This window comes from Haemaphysalis longicornis, unplaced genomic scaffold (assembly GCF_048455015.1).
Source record: "Haemaphysalis longicornis isolate Haplotype H1 unplaced genomic scaffold, Haemaphysalis longicornis Haplotype H1 scaffold_6, whole genome shotgun sequence".
NCBI lineage: Eukaryota > Metazoa > Arthropoda > Arachnida > Ixodida > Ixodidae > Haemaphysalis > Haemaphysalis longicornis.
The window spans coordinates 106679304-106696981 of record NW_027526407.1 but is presented as its reverse complement, the minus strand read 5'-3'; the positions used below and the strand labels follow the sequence as shown (position 1 = coordinate 106696981).

The 17678-nt window shown below is 42.9% G+C and overlaps 1 protein-coding gene across 2 annotated transcripts; it reads left to right on the top strand.

Annotated features, from left to right (window-relative positions):
• Positions 1-7326: 7326 nt before the first annotated feature.
• On the top strand, positions 7327-15460 carry LOC144141861 (uncharacterized). 2 transcript variants are annotated; one of them, XM_077673345.1, is made up of 5 exons: positions 7327-7458; positions 8382-8509; positions 8588-8685; positions 9705-9812; positions 15305-15460. In XM_077673345.1, the coding sequence occupies exons 1-5, from the start codon at positions 7357-7359 to the stop codon at positions 15448-15450; spliced, it is 582 nt and encodes a 193-aa protein (XP_077529471.1). In that variant the 5' UTR covers positions 7327-7356; the 3' UTR covers positions 15451-15460. The 2 variants fall into 2 exon arrangements, 1 of the variants encoding a protein (XP_077529471.1); XR_013316721.1 differs by lacking the exon at positions 8588-8685.
• Positions 15461-17678: the final 2218 nt, after the last annotated feature.

The window sequence follows — 17678 nt, the reverse complement described above, 5'->3', positions numbered from 1 at the left end:
TCAGCGAAGACGATCGGAAACTATGTGAGGAAATTGCTTAAGAAACAACAATGGTCGACCTTGGGCACACTTGCAGAATTTGTCAAAGCGAATGACGAAGCCAAAGCAGCGATCACTGTCAGTAGCTTTAAAATATTCTATTGTTGGCAGTCAGGGTAAGCCGTTTTTATAGAACTGTTGAGTTTTCGCATAAAGGCAGAAAATAGAAAAGCTCTCTGCTCAACCTCTAAATTGAATTTTTTCGGCAGCGTACACCTGCGTTACACAAGTCCTTATTAAAACCCCACATTATCAAAAACATAGCAAAGGATGGTTCGTATAGTCACTTTACGACGCGGACTGCCAGTGCAAATATTTCTTGTCGCAAATTTAAGGCACATTTGGTAGTGACACCGAACAACGAAGGAAAAGATCCCAGGCTGCACACTTCTGGTGATGAGAAAAGCTGGTGCTTTCTGGTTCTGCGTTCTGTAATAATGACAGAAGAACACCACAAAAAACCACTGCTACAAAAGAGGGATTATAGGTTTGTTTCCAAAAATAGGGTCAAAGTACTTTTCCTAACCAATCCTTAAAACGCCTGCCTAAAATTGAAAGCGGCCTATCCAGCCAATAAAAGGCTATGGTTAAAACGTGGCCGACCAGTACAGTTCAAATTTATACTGTTGGGGTTGTGTGAAACGCTCAAAGCGTCTAAGTGGGAATGAACGCTGCACAGGTCACTACATATAACCAAACTTGCGGCATCTTCCTTGAAAGACATGTCGAAATCATCCAGAGCAGATACTACAGCGTTATATGTAACTGTAGCTACCCAGGGCCATTACAACTTCGCTGTTAAAGTTGACGCTGAAAAATGAATCTACGCGTATGAAGAAATGAAGTTTCTTGGCCATGTGGCGAATGCGGGAGACATCCAGCCGAGCTCCAAAAACACCTCAGCGAATCAAAATCAAACATTCTGCTATTAAAAGAAGAGTGGTGTGCGAAGCTAGCACACACTGTGTGCATACTATTGCCTCTGCGAAGCACTTCGCACGCGTAGCTGAGCCACTCACGCACGTCGTACATTAGGCACTTTCTTGCTTGACCGAAGCTAAAAAGAAAGCTTTCTCACACGAATCTTGTTATGGTATCAGAATTTTTTAATATGATCCGCTCACGACTTTTTGAAACCTATTCGGATTGTAGCGGAACAAAACTGTACATGGCGTATTCTTCACGTAAGGCTTACCTACATCGGTATAGCTGAAAAACAGCTGTAAAACGCAGCCGCTTACGTCAGCGCTGTCTCCCCAATGATAAAAAGAAATAATCATGTTAGAAAAAATTGTTAACGAGTTCAAATATTGTATTTTTTGCGACAAAAGGCTGATACTTTTTTGTTCTAGTTTTCCTTGGGAATTCTCGCAAATGAGAGCGCACAATGTGAAACGAACTCAGTAGCACAGATGTAGGGATCTGAGAAGGGAGGACCTGTTCTTACAAAATTACGGACACCCATTGTGTAGGTCACTGCCAGGGTTCTGAGTTTCTCTAATTTGTTTGTACTAACGACACGCCAGAGCCTACTAGTGAGCGAATAAGACCGAGAGGTCCTAAAAACATACTCAAAATATTGTGAGAAATAAATTTTGAAGACACGGTGCTCTAGCTATAACCAGGATACGTCTCCCAAATTTCGGTGTCAAACTGCTTTTTGGAATATCAGTGACCTCCGTTTTATTGTTGACCAAACTTGGAGCTCCTATGTCTGCGATACACCCCTGTACTTTGAGAAAAAAGTACAATAACTCCAATTGTAAGGTAATAATACTATCGGTGAAGTTGGTAAAGTAAGATAACGCTTGAAGTGTAAACTATGAACAAACCTGAAAATACAGGTTCAAATTTGCGAACTGTTTGGTCAAACGTTATCATATAGGAGCAGTTTGACTTCTGTGATAAAACAATTTTGCCCCTCTTGTTTCGCACTATATTTACAGCACAACACCCCAAAGGGTAATTCGTTCCTCTGGGTATTATTGTTCTTAAATCGATAAATTTTCACTAGTGGCCACGGTTTTCTCACTAAGAGATCTTTACTCTCCAACACGGAAAACTGCGGCCATCATGCTTTCCTTACCCTGTTGTTCCTTAAATGTTTCAGCCACTATCAATACTTCTTCGTCAGATTCCCTGGAGATCTGTTTCTTCAATTTTAATTAAGCGAGCAAGTTCACCTCAACCCATTCAATTTAGGTTTATTTCATTCGATATTGCCTAAAGTTATTGTTGGTAAGGAAAAAGCCGTTAAAACTATCCTTCTTGGTTTACCATACATGGTTTTATCAATGTCAAACTTGGAAATACAGTGTCAAATATATTGCTGTTGCGGCCTGTCTATGAATTAATGTTAACGAAACTTTGTTTTTATGTTCCGCACCTCTCGTACACAATTTAAACGCCTGCTGGATTTGTCATCCCTCAAAGGCAACAGGTTGAGCCTTGATAAAATACGCGTCTTTAGCCGCATCGTCATAGACAGGGATACGCGGGAAGGAAGAAGGCAGGATGACACTGTACGCACAACTAACTATTGAAAGCACAACACAAACATAAGTACCACAACTAGTCTTGCGCTATAACATTACGACATAAAACTAGATTACAACAATCCGATATTAGCACACGGACCAATCGACAACATACTTCTTTATTGTGAAACGTTAATGTCGGCTCGCTAATACACACCTGCCCTCTTTTTATAAAACATGATGTGAATCAATAATTTCTCTAGTGATTTGATTGCCGTACAACAAAAGGATAGCGGTTTCACAAAAAAACAATGCAGCCGTGTTCAGAACTGCACTTGGGGTCGTCTGAATAACTCTTGTGTTGCAGTGAGTTCTTGTATTCCACCAATCTTGTATTTATACAGCGACCAGTTGGTCCCAAGTAGATATACGATTCTCTATACTATAGCGGTCACACTAGATAGTTTTAGTTTGGCGTTTTTATGCTCCGCTCAGCAGCTAAGCGGAGCAGGAGTGGGACTGCGTATGAGCTCTCCGCTTGGCGGCTAAGCGGGCTAGCGGAGCGAAAAGCATGGTCCGCTGAAACGCAGCCTGAGAGGACCGTCGCGGCCGTCTTCGCTAGCCCAGCGGGGCGATTGGGGCGCCATCTCGCGCGCTTGCGACGTCTTTGCTTATTCTAAGCACGGCCGGAGTAGAGGAGCGGCGAACGCGCACTTCATGAAAGTGCGCGTTCGCCGCTCCTCTAGTCCGGCCGTGTTCTAAGATGGCTGCCACGCCCGCCGCGAACGCCGCTGCTTCAGGCTGTTGTTTGACTCGCAAGCCGCGAAAAGGGTTCTGCATCGACGAGGGCTTGTGCTTGCTGCGATAAGTGGTGACTGCGAACCCATTTAAAAACTATACAGAACTATTCTAGTTCACTGTAACTAAACGCCACGTTGGATCGTTCCCGTCTAGAGGGACTCGAATGGATCGGGAACGCAACTTTGTTGCCTATTGCGTGGCTATCATCAAGTCGAAAATTTATTTTCATCCATTGCAATTGACTTGTAACGCAATACGACGGCACATGTCAATACTTAATAAAAAAATAAGGTATACGTACTGGTTCTACTTTGTTAAATTGGTGAAATGATTTTCGGTTCTGTTTCATTACACCAAACTTGGCCAGACGGCGCTGCTAGTGCGATAGGTCCGTTCCGCTGCGCATTACGCGCAACTAAAACGACAAAATAGCTCGCTGCTCCGCTGCAGCTTAGCGTTGCTACCCGAAGCGGAGCGGAGCGTAAAAACGCCAAGCTAAAACTGTGTATTTAGTGGGAACACGGGAGCGCGTGGGGCGACCTACTACTAGAGCATCCTAACGACGCTTCGGGGAAACAACGCTCACGCGCTTTGCGTCGGCAAGGAGAGTTGAGATCCCGTCCCCCGCATCACGTCATCAGGCGGCAGAATGTCGTCTGCTACTTGCCAACTGCCGGCGCTCAAGAAGCAGTGGCCAGTGGCTGCCGTGGCCGCCGTGAACGGCAAAAACAAAAACTTCGGCGCTCGAATAAAGTTCGGAGATTTTTTCACGCGCAAAGAAAACTTTTGGTGCTTGGAAGCAAGAACGAATCCTGGTCTTTTTCTACGACGCGCATCGTCATTCTGCAGCGGTGAACATCGCTAGCACGAGCCATGACTGCAAGCTGCGAGACAAGTTGTACCCGCATAGGCGTAGCAATACGTTAAACCAACGTGGTTGAAGAAACTACAGCGCAGTTTTTCAGTGTGTCCATTTGTAAGCTAAAAAAAACCCCACTAAAGCAGGCGTCGGTGGCTGAAGTGCACCATGACTTGTACTAGTAGTTTCCGCAAATCGCGAATGGAATGACGACCGGGCCTATCGGGCTAGTGTAGACTTGTGTATCCTCACCCGAGATTTGAAACTGCGCCCATACATTTGCTGTATTCTTTCATTTTAGGCAGATGCGCGCTGCCCGTGGGCCGGATGTTGGTACCAGTTCACTTGCGGTATATCGCCTGCGGCAATAGGTCATTGTTGTTATTATAGAGCCCTGCTGCCAACCCCGGTGCACATAAACACTGTAAAAATACTTAAATTTGGAGTTCCGCAAAAAACTTACGATGTATTCTTAGTCGCCATGCGACCTCCCTTAACAAATTTCGCGGATGATAGCGGAAAGCGTTCGGGCGGCTTCACTCCACAAGTTATGATACTTTCACTGAAACCCAGACGAGGAAGTTGCGTGTGTATTTTGCCAGAAAACCAAGAACGGCACACTTAAACATCGTCGTGGTTGTTTACCGATGTAAGCTGTGCTAGCCCATGAAATAAAAATTTATTGAAATCGAGAAGCTGGCTTCCTCGTAGTGCCCCCGGGCTGGGGGCTTCACTACACAGCATATTCTCCCAGATTAGCTAGCTTCTCCAGTTGAAAAAAGGTCCTCCTCAACCTGCAGTAAAGCTAGATATGCTGCCAGGCATAGCTAGCAGATGACAGAAATCACACAAATTAAGAACCAAAGTATAAGCTACTGTTATTGACAATAGTGCACAAAACGCGCGAAGATACAAGAAAATAAGGAAACGAAGCATCGCAAATCCGACACTCGCTTTTTTGGTTTCAAACGAGGTCCCTAACCAGCTGAGATTCGTCTTTTTTATGCCCACACAGATGAAAGTTGTGTAAACTGTGACGCCCGCTGCAGACAATGCGTCGCGTATCGTCAGGTTGATGGAGCATTGTAAACATTCCACAGCTCGCAGGGACGGCTCGTCCTAGCGATCTTCTCGGCTGCAGAATAGCGTTGCATGTCGTGGAAAAAGAGCGCGATTTGTTCTTGCATCCCTGCATCAACCGTTTTTCTTGCGCGTAAAAAAATCTCTGAACTTTTTTTCCAGCGCCACAGCATTTATTTTTGCTGTTCACGGCAGCCACTGGCAACGTCGACGGCTTCTTGAGCGACGGCAGCTTGCCAGAAGCAGATGACGCGCTGCCACCTGATGACAGGATGCGCGCTACGAGATCTGTACTCTCCTTATCCACGCAACGCGCATGCGTGCTCTTTCCGCGAAGCGCCGTTACGATGCTCTAGTATGGCTCGAGCCACACGTTTCCATGTTCCCACTAAGTGTGACCACCATAGTACATATAAACATCTGCACGTGTTAGGTGTACATATCAATAAGAAATTGTTGAAACAGAGTAACTCATTCAAACACAACATATTCACACGTCACCATGCATAGTTCTGAACACGGCTACGCTCCGCTTTTTTATAAAGCCACCATCCTTTGAGTGTACGGTCGTCAACTCACTATAGAAATTGTTGAGAAATATCATGTTGGATAAAGGGGGAAGTACGTATTAGTGAGCCAACTATAAAGTCCACGATAAGTGATTTGTTTATTGTATAATTCCTTGTGTAACATCTGCTTGTCGTAATATAGTTGTATGTCATCAGGTCTGAGCCCGTGGGTTGGTTGTACTAGGTATGGTGTGCTGCGTTTCTAACAAAATTAGTTGTGAGTACAGTGTCGTCCTGTGGGCTTCCTTCCCTCTGGTATAACGCCGCCATTGAAAATGCATAACCAGTACCAACTCGGGAACCGCTGATCTCTTTAATACTGTAAGGCACGTTTTCTCGCTTTCAGTGCTCATTCCTTTAGTACAAAATGTTACAGCTCTCTACGTTGTTTGATGCCTATGTGACGCTTGCGACGCTACCCCAAGTTTTGCCATCATTTATATATAGAAGGCAGTATTCAAAATGGGCGGCATTTGCACGTTTACAGCCTTGATAACCATAATTATATCTCCGGCTTTCTCAACCCCAACAATCTGCCACGAGGGGCTCTGAAGGCCATTTGCTAATACGTATATAATTCAGAACCCTTTTAAAAGAGTGCCCTTCCCGGCTTTATCATATGCAATAAAATATTACAAAAATACCAAATACACCACTATAGAAACACGTAAGTCCTAATATATATATAACTGCCAATAAAACAGTTTCCCAACAGTGCTATTTACCCGTGCCTCGCTCTTCCAATTTCAATGCGTGAGATTAATTGTGCTCTAAATAGTCATGTTGGTAATGTTTCGTACTCCATGCGGCATATTTGTACGTTGTATATATAACTTTGAAGCGGCCTGTGCATAGCATGGTTGTACTTTCGGTTGTGGCTATTGTAGTCAGTAATCGTATTATGTAAAAAAAATGTTCACTTCTCACAAAAAGTAAGCAGTTTTCTTGGCATGCTGTGGCTAAAAAAACCACGTAGGTGGGACTCGATTACCGTCTGGGTTACTCATTGTAGGTTTATTTGAACGAAGTGTTCATGTAGGTCTTGCCGCTTCGAATATTTGTCTATACATTTATTGCTATATTTTCTCAAAACCTTTTTGGGCGACCAACTATACATACAACAGTCCACGCTACGAGGTTGAGTGGCTTCTTTGTGAGTTTTGGTAGCACGCACGCCATCCACACTGAATACTGCTGTGTAAAGGCGTTTTCGCTACGATCCCAAATGATATATTTTTTAGTCATACCTACGTTCCGTAAGAGCATTCTTCTATACCATTTTATACACCAGCCGCTGCTACCAGTCCATTTCATGTCTTTTTCTGGAGAAGTGAATGTGGCCTTTCCCCACCACGGAAGGCCACATAAGCGCAGTAATTCGGTGTCTGCTGCAGCGTAGGCAATGGCTTGACGCAGACTCAATTCGAAAACGACGCTTTTGTTAGGTTCACAAGGACGACTTGGATCTTTTTATTTTGTGAGACTGAAGGGGTATAAGCTGTCTTGGACAAACGCTTTTCTTGTCACAAACATGAAGCTTTCAATGATAGTACGAATCTTTTTCGCTGTCACTGTTTTCCCTCACGATGCACTCGCTGGATACGACTTCTTTCCTATCGTGGACCTGCGGGAGGTATTTGCGAATGCTTTACGTTACGAACTGACCATTCGTGCACGCTTCTGTGCCATTTCAAATTCTTTGTGCCGTTTTTCTAGCCCGTCATTGTATACTATGTGGTGACCAAAGCTTAAATTGCCAAAACAAAATCTCAAAATAGTCGGCGAACATTTTTGAGGCCATCAGCTTTACGATAGCTCTACCGATATTTATGAGGTCTTTACGATATTTTACCGCTACATAAACAACTTCACAGAAGGCTTGCTGTGCCCAGACAGTAAGACCCCAGACATGATCGGCAGTAAAAATTGGTAAACATTTGCTTGCTTCAGATTAGGTGGCGTCCAATATGTTGAAAATTCGTTTCGCATTTTCCAGCAAATTCTTATCGACATCTATATCTATCGAAGCTTCTAAACGGCTCAAAATATTAAACTGAAACAGTTTTTTGTTCAAAGGAATATATTTTCGGAACATATATTATTATATAACTTATATAATATATTATTATATATATTATATAACTTCTCTTTGAGGAAGAAAACTTCTCTAAACTACAAAAAAATAAAAGGAGCCGGGACAGCTTGTTACTTCCAAAAGTACGTAAAAATCCTGGTATTACCATGTTTTTCAAGAGAAGCGGTTAGGATCTTCAGAGTACGCGCATCACCTGCGATTTTTCAAAACTTTCGCGACAATCGATAATTCTACGTTGTAACCCGTAAAGTACTCTCAACATTGTCGAAGCTTTCGCAACGATAACGTTCAAAGGACGTAGACAAGAAAACTCCTTTCTAGAGTGTCAAAATCGTAGGCGTTACGCCTTTTTTGCAGTTCAAAGAGCAAACAAAATATAAAAAAAATGTTTTGAGCATTATATGCTAGTTTTCAAAATAACACAGTCATCCGTAGTAATAGCAGATGTTCCTTTTTTGCAGTTTTACAATTTCACTCGGTACATATGGACATACGTTGGAACAGCTCCTAACACCTTCTGCAAAGTTGATCACCCACTTTACGAGGTATACAAAGAGGTGATGTTCACCAGAAACGTATCCGGGCTAGGGTAAGTTGTCCATAATTTATTATGTAGCAGTAGTGATTCGGAGAAAACTTTTAAGGTTTGTTTTTTTCTTCCACAAAGGCAACAAATGCTGAAAGGCACGTTTGTAGACACCGACTCGGGACGCTTTTCAACATCATATCCTTATGGACCTACAATTATGCAAATAAGCGGTTCAGGTAATGTATATTCAAAAATGACCTTCCGAATTGGGAAAAATACCTTTTTACTTCGCCAGTTTATTTGTTTTGGCAAGTGTAGGTGCAGGCGCGAAGTTTAAATACGTTGTCCTAAATCAATCTGAAAATAACATTACTATACGCTATTCTCTACTTCTCTAAGCAAACGTTGAGTAGATGTTTGGAAAGTGTTGTTTCGTATGAATGCGAGGTTTCCACAAACATTAGGGTTTACGCTCTGCTGACTGTATAGTTGAAATTGCGAGGATCTTTGTGAGAAAAAGCTCGCGCTGGGACGTGATAGTAGCAAAACTTAAAGGGCGTCTCGGGTGTATATAAAACTCAATATATTCCTGCAAAAAAATGTGAACCTAGAACACGTGTTTGGTATAAGAAATCCAGAGATGTTGAAGTCAAGAAGTGGCGTTTCTTTTACGCAAGACTTGTTCTATTTGATGGTTGATTGTGCTTTTTTGCTAACGTGGTTTCCTCTACTCCTGAAAATTTTATCACTCTTCGAGGACGGGCCAACCCCTGCAAAGATCTCAAACTTAAAGAAATGCCATTTTTCAGTGGCGGTGTACACGCGTTACTTCCATTTACGGACCATTGCAGTGGTAATGAAAACTAACGGCTGCGCTGTATGGTTGTGCGTGCCCGCTCTGTATTTTTACCTTTTTGCCATCTGGCGATAAACTTACCTCTTGCTCAAGCCATTTCATTTATTTTACCACTTGGATTAAGCCTGTTATTTGTTCGTGGTGCAGCCTGAGGCTTGTTGCTTTTCATTACTCTTTATACGCCTCAAAATACTTTTGTGTAGACCCCGCACACCGCCATTGCAGCCCATCACTGTAGCCCGCATGACCCAATCCCTCGCTTTTTTTGCAAAGGCGTTATCCTCCGATAAACTTATGAACTAACGCCACGGGTGCTTCACAGAAACATGGCACACTTGTGTTCAGAAACAGGCTCCTCGAATTTGGTTCTTCAAATGTTACCATTTTGTTCTGTTGCAGCACGGCAAAATGAATTTACAGAGCAAGTGGTCTACGAAGACGACCAGCAGTTGTGTGGCGTCTTTCTGACTTTTAACGATGCCCCACTCTCCCAGGAATATAAGCATTGTAAGTTAACTATTTTCTTATTTGTGATCTTTTATTATTTTTTGTGAATTGTTTCTTTTTTTGCACTTTTAAACTTTTTCAATAACGCGAGCGTCCCTTGTTAGAAAAACACCTTCGTAATGCCGAAAATTCATATCAAATGCGACTTTATGTTATTGAACATGGCGGTGTGATCAGTCCTGAAACCCTTTTGAACATACGGAAAAAATCGCCATATTTGTTTTCCACATGCAAAGCTTCGTATTTGATTGTGCGTTTAGGCTTCTACAGGGCTGCCACAAGAAAATTTTGTGCAGTGCCTTGTGTGCGAAACCCTTTGTTCTTAAATTGGCCTTTCATAACTCTACACTGTGGCTGTTTATTTTTATTATTTGGAGTACCTTACAGGACTTTGTATAGGGCGTTCAGTAGGGTGGTTAACAAGGCACAACCACACGTTTTAGCGAGTACAATACGCAATGTGTGAAAATCGTAACAAAAGCTGGCGCTAACGTAACTGGCGTAGCATTAAAAACTAAATATGAGCGAGCTTCACACTTCTTGACGGAACACCGAAAAGAAGCATTTCACAGTAGCAGAAAAGTTTGAAAAGTGTACAGTAACTGTCACAAAAAATGGCAACAAGGGCGGGCATAATTAACAGCCGATCTCATCAGAGGGCTTGCAGAAATTCCGAACAGTTTTCAGATGGGGTAAAACCAAATAAAATGAACCGCAAAAAATGAACCCCACAAATCAAAACCATTGATTATTCGTGTCAGGGCGCTAAATATGCCAGATACATACAAGTACAAATATGGAAACCCAAACTTATCACTTGAAATAAAAGCGTATTTTGTTACAGTAAAAACGTGAATCGCTGTGACACGGCAGTTTATGGGGAAGAGCGTTACGCAAACTGATGGCCCGAAACAATTAGCATGTCCTAAAAGAATTTGTCTACCCGTACATGCGCAAGAAATTAGGTCGGTTGAATAATCTGTTTGGTGGATATGTGCGTCCTTCAACAGAAATGTGTTTATTTGGGTGATGTTAAAGCATTTATTAAAGCAGCTTAAAAATGTCGCGGCAAGTGGTTAGTGCTTAAAGTAATATTGCTCTTAAGGTTGGATTATTCTTCAGTAGTAATTGCAGTTACCAGACATTTATTGGACTGTCCAATTTTGAACGGCCTCATTCATAATGCTTCAGTAGTTTCGCTTGGGAGAGCACATTGTTCGGTTATGCTTCAGTAGTATTCCTAATAACCAGACATTTATCAGACCATCCTATCTTGAACTGCCTCCTTCATAATGCTTCAGTTGTTTTGGCTTTAGGTACTAAACTAGTCACCAAAGGCTTTAGTGACCAAACTAGGATGGACTATTCAAGGTCCACTGCCTGCTGCAGCCGACGTCATTCAGTGGGCCAGTGCTGTTGTTCTGCGCTGCTCAAACGAAGATGGAGTTGTCACAAAACTTTTCTCTCCTTTTTTGGACGTTGAAAGCATTGGAGTCAAGACCCAAGACAGACGAGTGACTAGCAGCGATTTGGTGCTGCCGAATTCCGAACAAAACTGCACATGAAAGACAAGTGGACATCCCCATAAGCAGACCGTCCACTTCCCGACTTCCGCGCAAGAAAAATGACTCGGATGCCCTTTGGAGCTACTTGGACCCCGGTCCTCATGACGGCGACTTTGAAGCACCACTTTCAACACGGCGGAATCCGCTGCCCACTGGCAGACCAAGCTACGCAATAGTCGATATGTACGCACGAACCGCACATAGGAGCCGACACTAATAAAGAACCGATACAGAACAAGGAAACAGACGTCGTCGAAGAAGCGTGAACGAACTTTTGTAAACGGGCCAGCAACGAGCCTGTTGTAGTTGCCACCTTAGAACAAAGAATGACGTTGCCGAAAAAAACCTTCTGTTCGCCTTCCGGAACCATAAGAGTGCTAGGCCTCGCTTCATGACCTTGTCGTCCAAGCCCCAGAATCTCAGGCACTCCCTTGAAGAGTCAAAGAAAACAAGAAACCTTTGTGAGCGAACGTTTATAAAACCAATTGAGTCTAAAAGACACAAACGCAAAACGAAGACAGCAAAACCAAGCATTCACCCTAACGAGCCCGGCATGAAGTGTCAAGAGGAAATGTTGGGCCTCCACACGCAGAACACCAGAACAAAAGTTGAAACGCAAAACTCTTCGCGCAGAAAAACCCAAAAAGCAGGCTGAACAATGCCGCATTTACTGGAGATTCGACACCTCCAAACAAAAGTTTGCGTTTACAATGAACTTCCTTGGTCTTGAAACCCCTGCCGCTCCGAACTCCACGAGGTGAGCCTGGCTTTCAAAATGCTGAGGACTGTTTCTAAGGTGCAACAAGTCCGACCCTATAAACACCGATAGCGGAGAAAGTGCTCTGTTAATGCTATAGCGTTGATTCTTAGAACTTTCATCTGGAACCAAGAAAAACGCACACTTATCACTTATCCAAGAAAGACAGTAAGCTGCTCGGTAGAACTGAGCGTCCAAGACAACTATTTAAAATTTCATCGGTTAACACAATAGCATCATCAGGTCCAGCATAGTACGTTAGTCCTGCGTCAACAGTTCCGTGCCGATATACTCTACACTGTGGAAGCTACCTGGCGCCATCTGTCGGCGGGGGAGACTGTCGTCACTTCCACCTCACCACCATTGTGGCAGACGACGTCAGTCACCATCATTTCATTCTGCTTCACACGAGCTGTCACACACTATCGTGGCTGTGCCGGCTCGAGCCCGGTTTTTTTGTAGATTCCATTAAGGCTGCATTCCATGAAAACATGTTGCTCCACTTTCTGAGCATCGCGCCGCAGCTGCAGGACCCAGATGCCCAACTTGGTATATTCTGGCATATTTGAAAAATTTGTACTGTTGTGTTTTATATTCTGGTAGCTAAGAGAAATTTTCGACGATAGGAAATCCTCTTCCATTTAGTGTTCGAGCGCCTTTTTGGTTCAGGAACAGAGGCCTTATCGTGTCCTTGAGGAATGTAAATTTTGGATTGATGGGTGTAATAATTGTGCAATTATAGGTCTAAACAAAGTAATCTTTATCTAAAGGGTAAGAAAACCTGTCCATATAACCTGTCGGACTTTTTCCACCTTATCAAAAATATTTGTCAGCAATTGTGATTTAAAAGCTTAAATAAAGACGCCGCTGACTACTCAGTGTGCCTTTCAACCCCGTGTAATGAAAAGCAGCGCATAAACCAAGGATGTGACAAGGACGAGAAGGAAGCATATGAATAAAAGTAGTAGTATAGCGCCCTCTGCGATTTCTGTATCATGGGATCCTACCTAAACTTCCCAAGCTTTATCTTCTTCACCAAATTGAAGCTAGTTAATGAAAAAATAGCCATGGTAATTCTTTGACTGGCAAAAAACTCCGCGAGACCATCACCTACGATTGAACGCCAGGTTCTGTTTAGTTCACTTCACATATTCACTTGCGATCGATTACAAAAAGTATTGACGGTCTGTGTGAATCGCGGCAGCAAATACGTAACCATGCATGTAACAAGGGCAGCCAACAGATGTCTGAAAACAGGACCGCTAAAGGTAACCCCTATTGTTCTTGCTTTCCCTCTCGCACCCCGCATATTCTAAAAATGAAAGGTAGTCGCCACATGCTAAAGTGTTTTGCCATTGGAAACAGCGTCAGAATAACTTCAGTCTGAATATATGTGAGGAGACATCACAAATATTTCGCTGAGCTCTATTGCTTTACGTTTAAGCATGCAGGTGCCTCCGTAGAAGGAAAGCTATACGGTCTAAGGAGGAGGCCTCTTTCCCTAAATTGACCGCAGCATTGACGGCTGAGCAACGCCTTGCAGATACATACACCCTCTTTTCTTTAATTTCGATTTGTATCATTCATCTCCTGTGCTCAGGAACAAGATAATAACAGCAATAGCTCATGTAGGGCATCACTCCGTCAAGCGACGGAAGCGAATGCCAACAGGCCGCCGCGTTTTTCATTTATAAGTATTTTATAATTAATTATTATAATAATATATTTCTTATTACATATAATATTATAATTAATATAAATAATTAATAAGTAATTTATTGGCATATTAAGTAAAAACCACGGAAAAGCTTCCGGCTATGTTCAAAATATTCCCATTTACGCACTATTTAGGCCTCGCGGAGTAACTTCCGTCGCGGTGCTAAGTTGTACCGGGTATACCAATTTTGCATTTGAGGAGTATGGTCTGTGAGTAACGTGCACACCCGAAAGTATATCTACGCATGGAGGCCACCCAGGGAAGTTCTCAGCGAAAAGGATTCAAGTTTGTGCGACCGAAGTCAGACTTAGCCCTGGGCATTTTTACAATAGCATGCTCTGAATATGCTAAAATCTCAGAAATATGCCCTGAGTAAACCGCCATATCTTGGGCACATTCCTACGCAAGAAGAGATAGAATGACGTAAGGACATTGATATTTCGAGCGGTTATTAGCCAACGTTTTAGAAAGACTTTGTCTACACGCTTTTGAATAACGTCATCTAGCCTAGCTTTACTCCGTAGGCCACAGCAGTGCTCAGGCTTAGGCACAGGTAATTATTTGTCGCAAAGAGCCCAATAATTAGCCCTACATTTTTGCTGATTAGTCCCACTTGGCACTGTTTTGGTGGGTTGGGATCGCCGTGTGTACTTCAGCAGACACCGATACTTTCAAAATAACAAAATTCTAAAGAAGGCGAAAAGTCTTTTTTTATATATATAGGGTCGGCTGAGCTATTGCGACGAAAAAGTGCGAGGCAGAGCTGGTATGCGGCGACGTTATAAAAGGTAGAAATTTACGCCTTGTTGGAGAGCGCGCAAGGTAAACGAATCGCCACACAATGAGTTGTACTCTTCATTTTAACAGCGGAAGGTGTGGGCTGAGGCTTTTTGTAAGTCTTTACTAGGATTTGCGCCACGCAGGAATACGAATAGGTTCCCAGACTCACTGATATAGGCTGTAGTGGTCTTATAACGTCGGCCGGGAAGAAACCGGCTCCTAAACGTAGCTATTGCGGCCGCAGTGGCCTCGAATGTGCCGGTGCCTCCCACTTTCTTTTGATGAGGGAGAAGAACGTATCTCGCAGAATATATTTCTGACGATATTATGACGTCGCAAACTCACACGAAAATAACACCTAAAGAGACATCGAATGTTTTTCTGCATTATCAGAAATTTCGACAAATTTTAAGCACCTAAAACTCTAGTAATTGTCCGAATGTTAGGGGGAAAACCAACACGGCCTTAGCTCTCTACGGTGTTTTAGTGAATTGTAATACTACCTCTTCAACGTAAAAAATCTCTACCCTGGGAAGACATCACCTGTGCGAAGTTGCGGGAGTAGCGAATGCTAAGTTTTATTTAATATAAGTGCTTATTTTGTGCGGTTTATTATTTAAGTAGGTAGGGTGTCAAATTACATCTCATGTGCAAAACCGTTTTTTTTTTTCAGGGAAATATGAAAGGTGGATCATTTGTGAGATTCGAATGAAGGGAAATCGTCAAGGCCCTTACTACACTCCGGCTTGTTTTGGTGTGTTCAATGCACTGTGTGGCCGAAATACCTACCAAATATATACAAAAGCCTGCTCGAAATAAAATAGATGAGTGCACCTTCAACTTTTAAATCATGCCTTTTTTAGGACTCGACGCAGGGTTTTCTTGTTGCTGAGGGCTGAAATCGGAGCCCATAACGCTAGAGTACCACTACTGCGTAGGGTATTATGGGCGGTTCAAATAACCACTCACACACGCCTGTGCACACGCAAAATATATTGTAAGTGGTACCGATGCCAATCATCGGCAGAAGTAGGGGGTTTTGTCTAGTCAAAATAAAGAGTTTTAATGAGAAAATAATGAAGGCATCAACATAATTTTCGAAACTAAAATCAATAAACAATTTGTGATATTTGTAATTATATACCACAATATGCAACAGAAGCTTAACATCGCAAAAAGGATAAAATTCAAACACCAAGTTTAAAAAGGCCGTTTTTATTCACTAATCAAACGACAAAAGACAACCAATTGCCAAAGACAAAAGTGCCATCAACGGGAGGGTTCCACTTTTTTGTGAACGGCATTCCTCCTCCCACATGGAGATGAGAACTGCAGCTTTTACCATGTAGAGTAGCAACGCCGAATAGCTCGCTCCTTCGAAATGTAAGGAGTTGTAACGCTAGGAGTTACGCTCAAAATAAAAATTACACACATCTCTCGAAATGACAAAAATACGGTCAACACTATGCACTTTATTCGAGAAATATTTACTGCAAAATACTTTCTATGTACTTCTTACAACCACATTCATATTTACCTTCCTAATGTTAACCTGGAGGCAAAAAACATCAAGCAATGGGTCTTTAGGAAATTCTGTATAATGTTGCCAGGTTATTTTTGTGCTTTTAAATCGGCCTAATTTGCTCCCACTAAATACATACGTCAAGGACGCAGAGTTCGGGGCGCCGAAGGTAGTGACGATTGTATCAAGAACTTCCTTCAGTGGACTAACGTACTGTTACGCGACAGGCAATGCTTAGCGACATCAGCTGCTCGCGTAAGAAACGGGAACTCCTGAGCTACTACAAACCACTCAGAGAAGTAATTTTAGCTCTACCCTTTTCCGTTCAGTGTTTCCTGAGGATTTCACCACAATTCCCTCCTTTTAATGCTCCCCGCGCATTCTTCTGGTGTGCCACATTAACCCGTGCTCCTCGACAACATCATAAGCGGTTGGCGAAGTCCCTGTCACCAATTCTGGAACGTTTGCTGTAACGTCGCAGAGCGTCGTACCATAGATAGCAAAAGTACTGTTTCCGAAAGCTACAACAACCATAAAGGTCCAATCTTACACCTTAAGGAGGTTTTGGTGGAACCTTTAGTAGGTCAAATCGTCTGCTGAAAATGTACGAGTCATCATTAGAACCGGCAAATGTCACCCGCTGTGGCGTACGGTCGTACAGAGTAGCAGAGGGCACAAAAGTGACTGCGCCCTTGGCAATAATCGTGCGTCCAAGAGACTCCAAAGTGACAATCTTTCAGCACGTCTTTAAGTCAGCAGGAATATGGTGAGCGAAGGTGCTGTGGCACAGAAAAAAACAATTCGAGACTTCCGCGCGGACGTTTAGGCTAAACAAGACACCTTTGCATAATATAAACTAATTTATTGAAGATTCTGGTCGTTTGAGGCTCAGACGTTTGATGATCAACTGAAACAAAGGATGAAGCCACCTGTGTTCTGCAGTGTCCAACAATTCCGACAGACACAGTCCGCGTGACTCTTTCGCACTCAGCAGACGCAGTCCGGTCAACGGTGTGACGAAGCAAGCATTCTTCATCCCCGTGAATTGGATCATAGTGTCAGACGACCCATTAGTAGTATTCTTATATTAAAGATGGGTGTTTGCAAAGAATCTCTGCATAACGCAACATGTTCCGCAACTACAGCTAATGGTTTCCTCGGCAAATATCGACGGTTGTGGCTCGCAGGGTATAGAATTTGGAGGTGTTCCCGTTGTTTAATAGAATAGTTTTGTTGTGAAGGAAAGCAGACCTGGCTGAGATAAAGTATCAATCCTCTCTCCCTCTTCCTCGTGCATATTGACTTTGTAACCTCACCACCCGCGTCTGTGCAAATTTTGGTTGAAGCTGAATTGCTAAAGTGGGTGGATATTGCACAATACATCTGGTGGTAAATCTGGGAAAAAGTCCTTTACGTAAGACGTACGAGAACTAGATCGTGGAATTGGGAAGATCTTTTTGCACGTGGGCTATGTTTGATATCTTCAATAAGCGGCAAAGGTAAGAGCCTTCCCGATAAGGCTGCA

Bases quoted from the DNA above. Each gene is read 5' to 3' on its own strand.
- LOC144141861 (XM_077673345.1), top strand. From the start codon at position 7,357: ATGAAGCTTTCAATGATAGTACGAATCTTTTTCGCTGTCACTGTTTTC. The intron at 8,510-8,587 runs GTAAGTTGTCCA...TCTTCCACAAAG, and splicing joins AGAAACGTATCCGGGCTAGG to GCAACAAATGCTGAAAGGCA. The intron at 9,813-15,304 runs GTAAGTTAACTA...TTTTTTTTTCAG, and splicing joins CTCCCAGGAATATAAGCATT to GGAAATATGAAAGGTGGATC.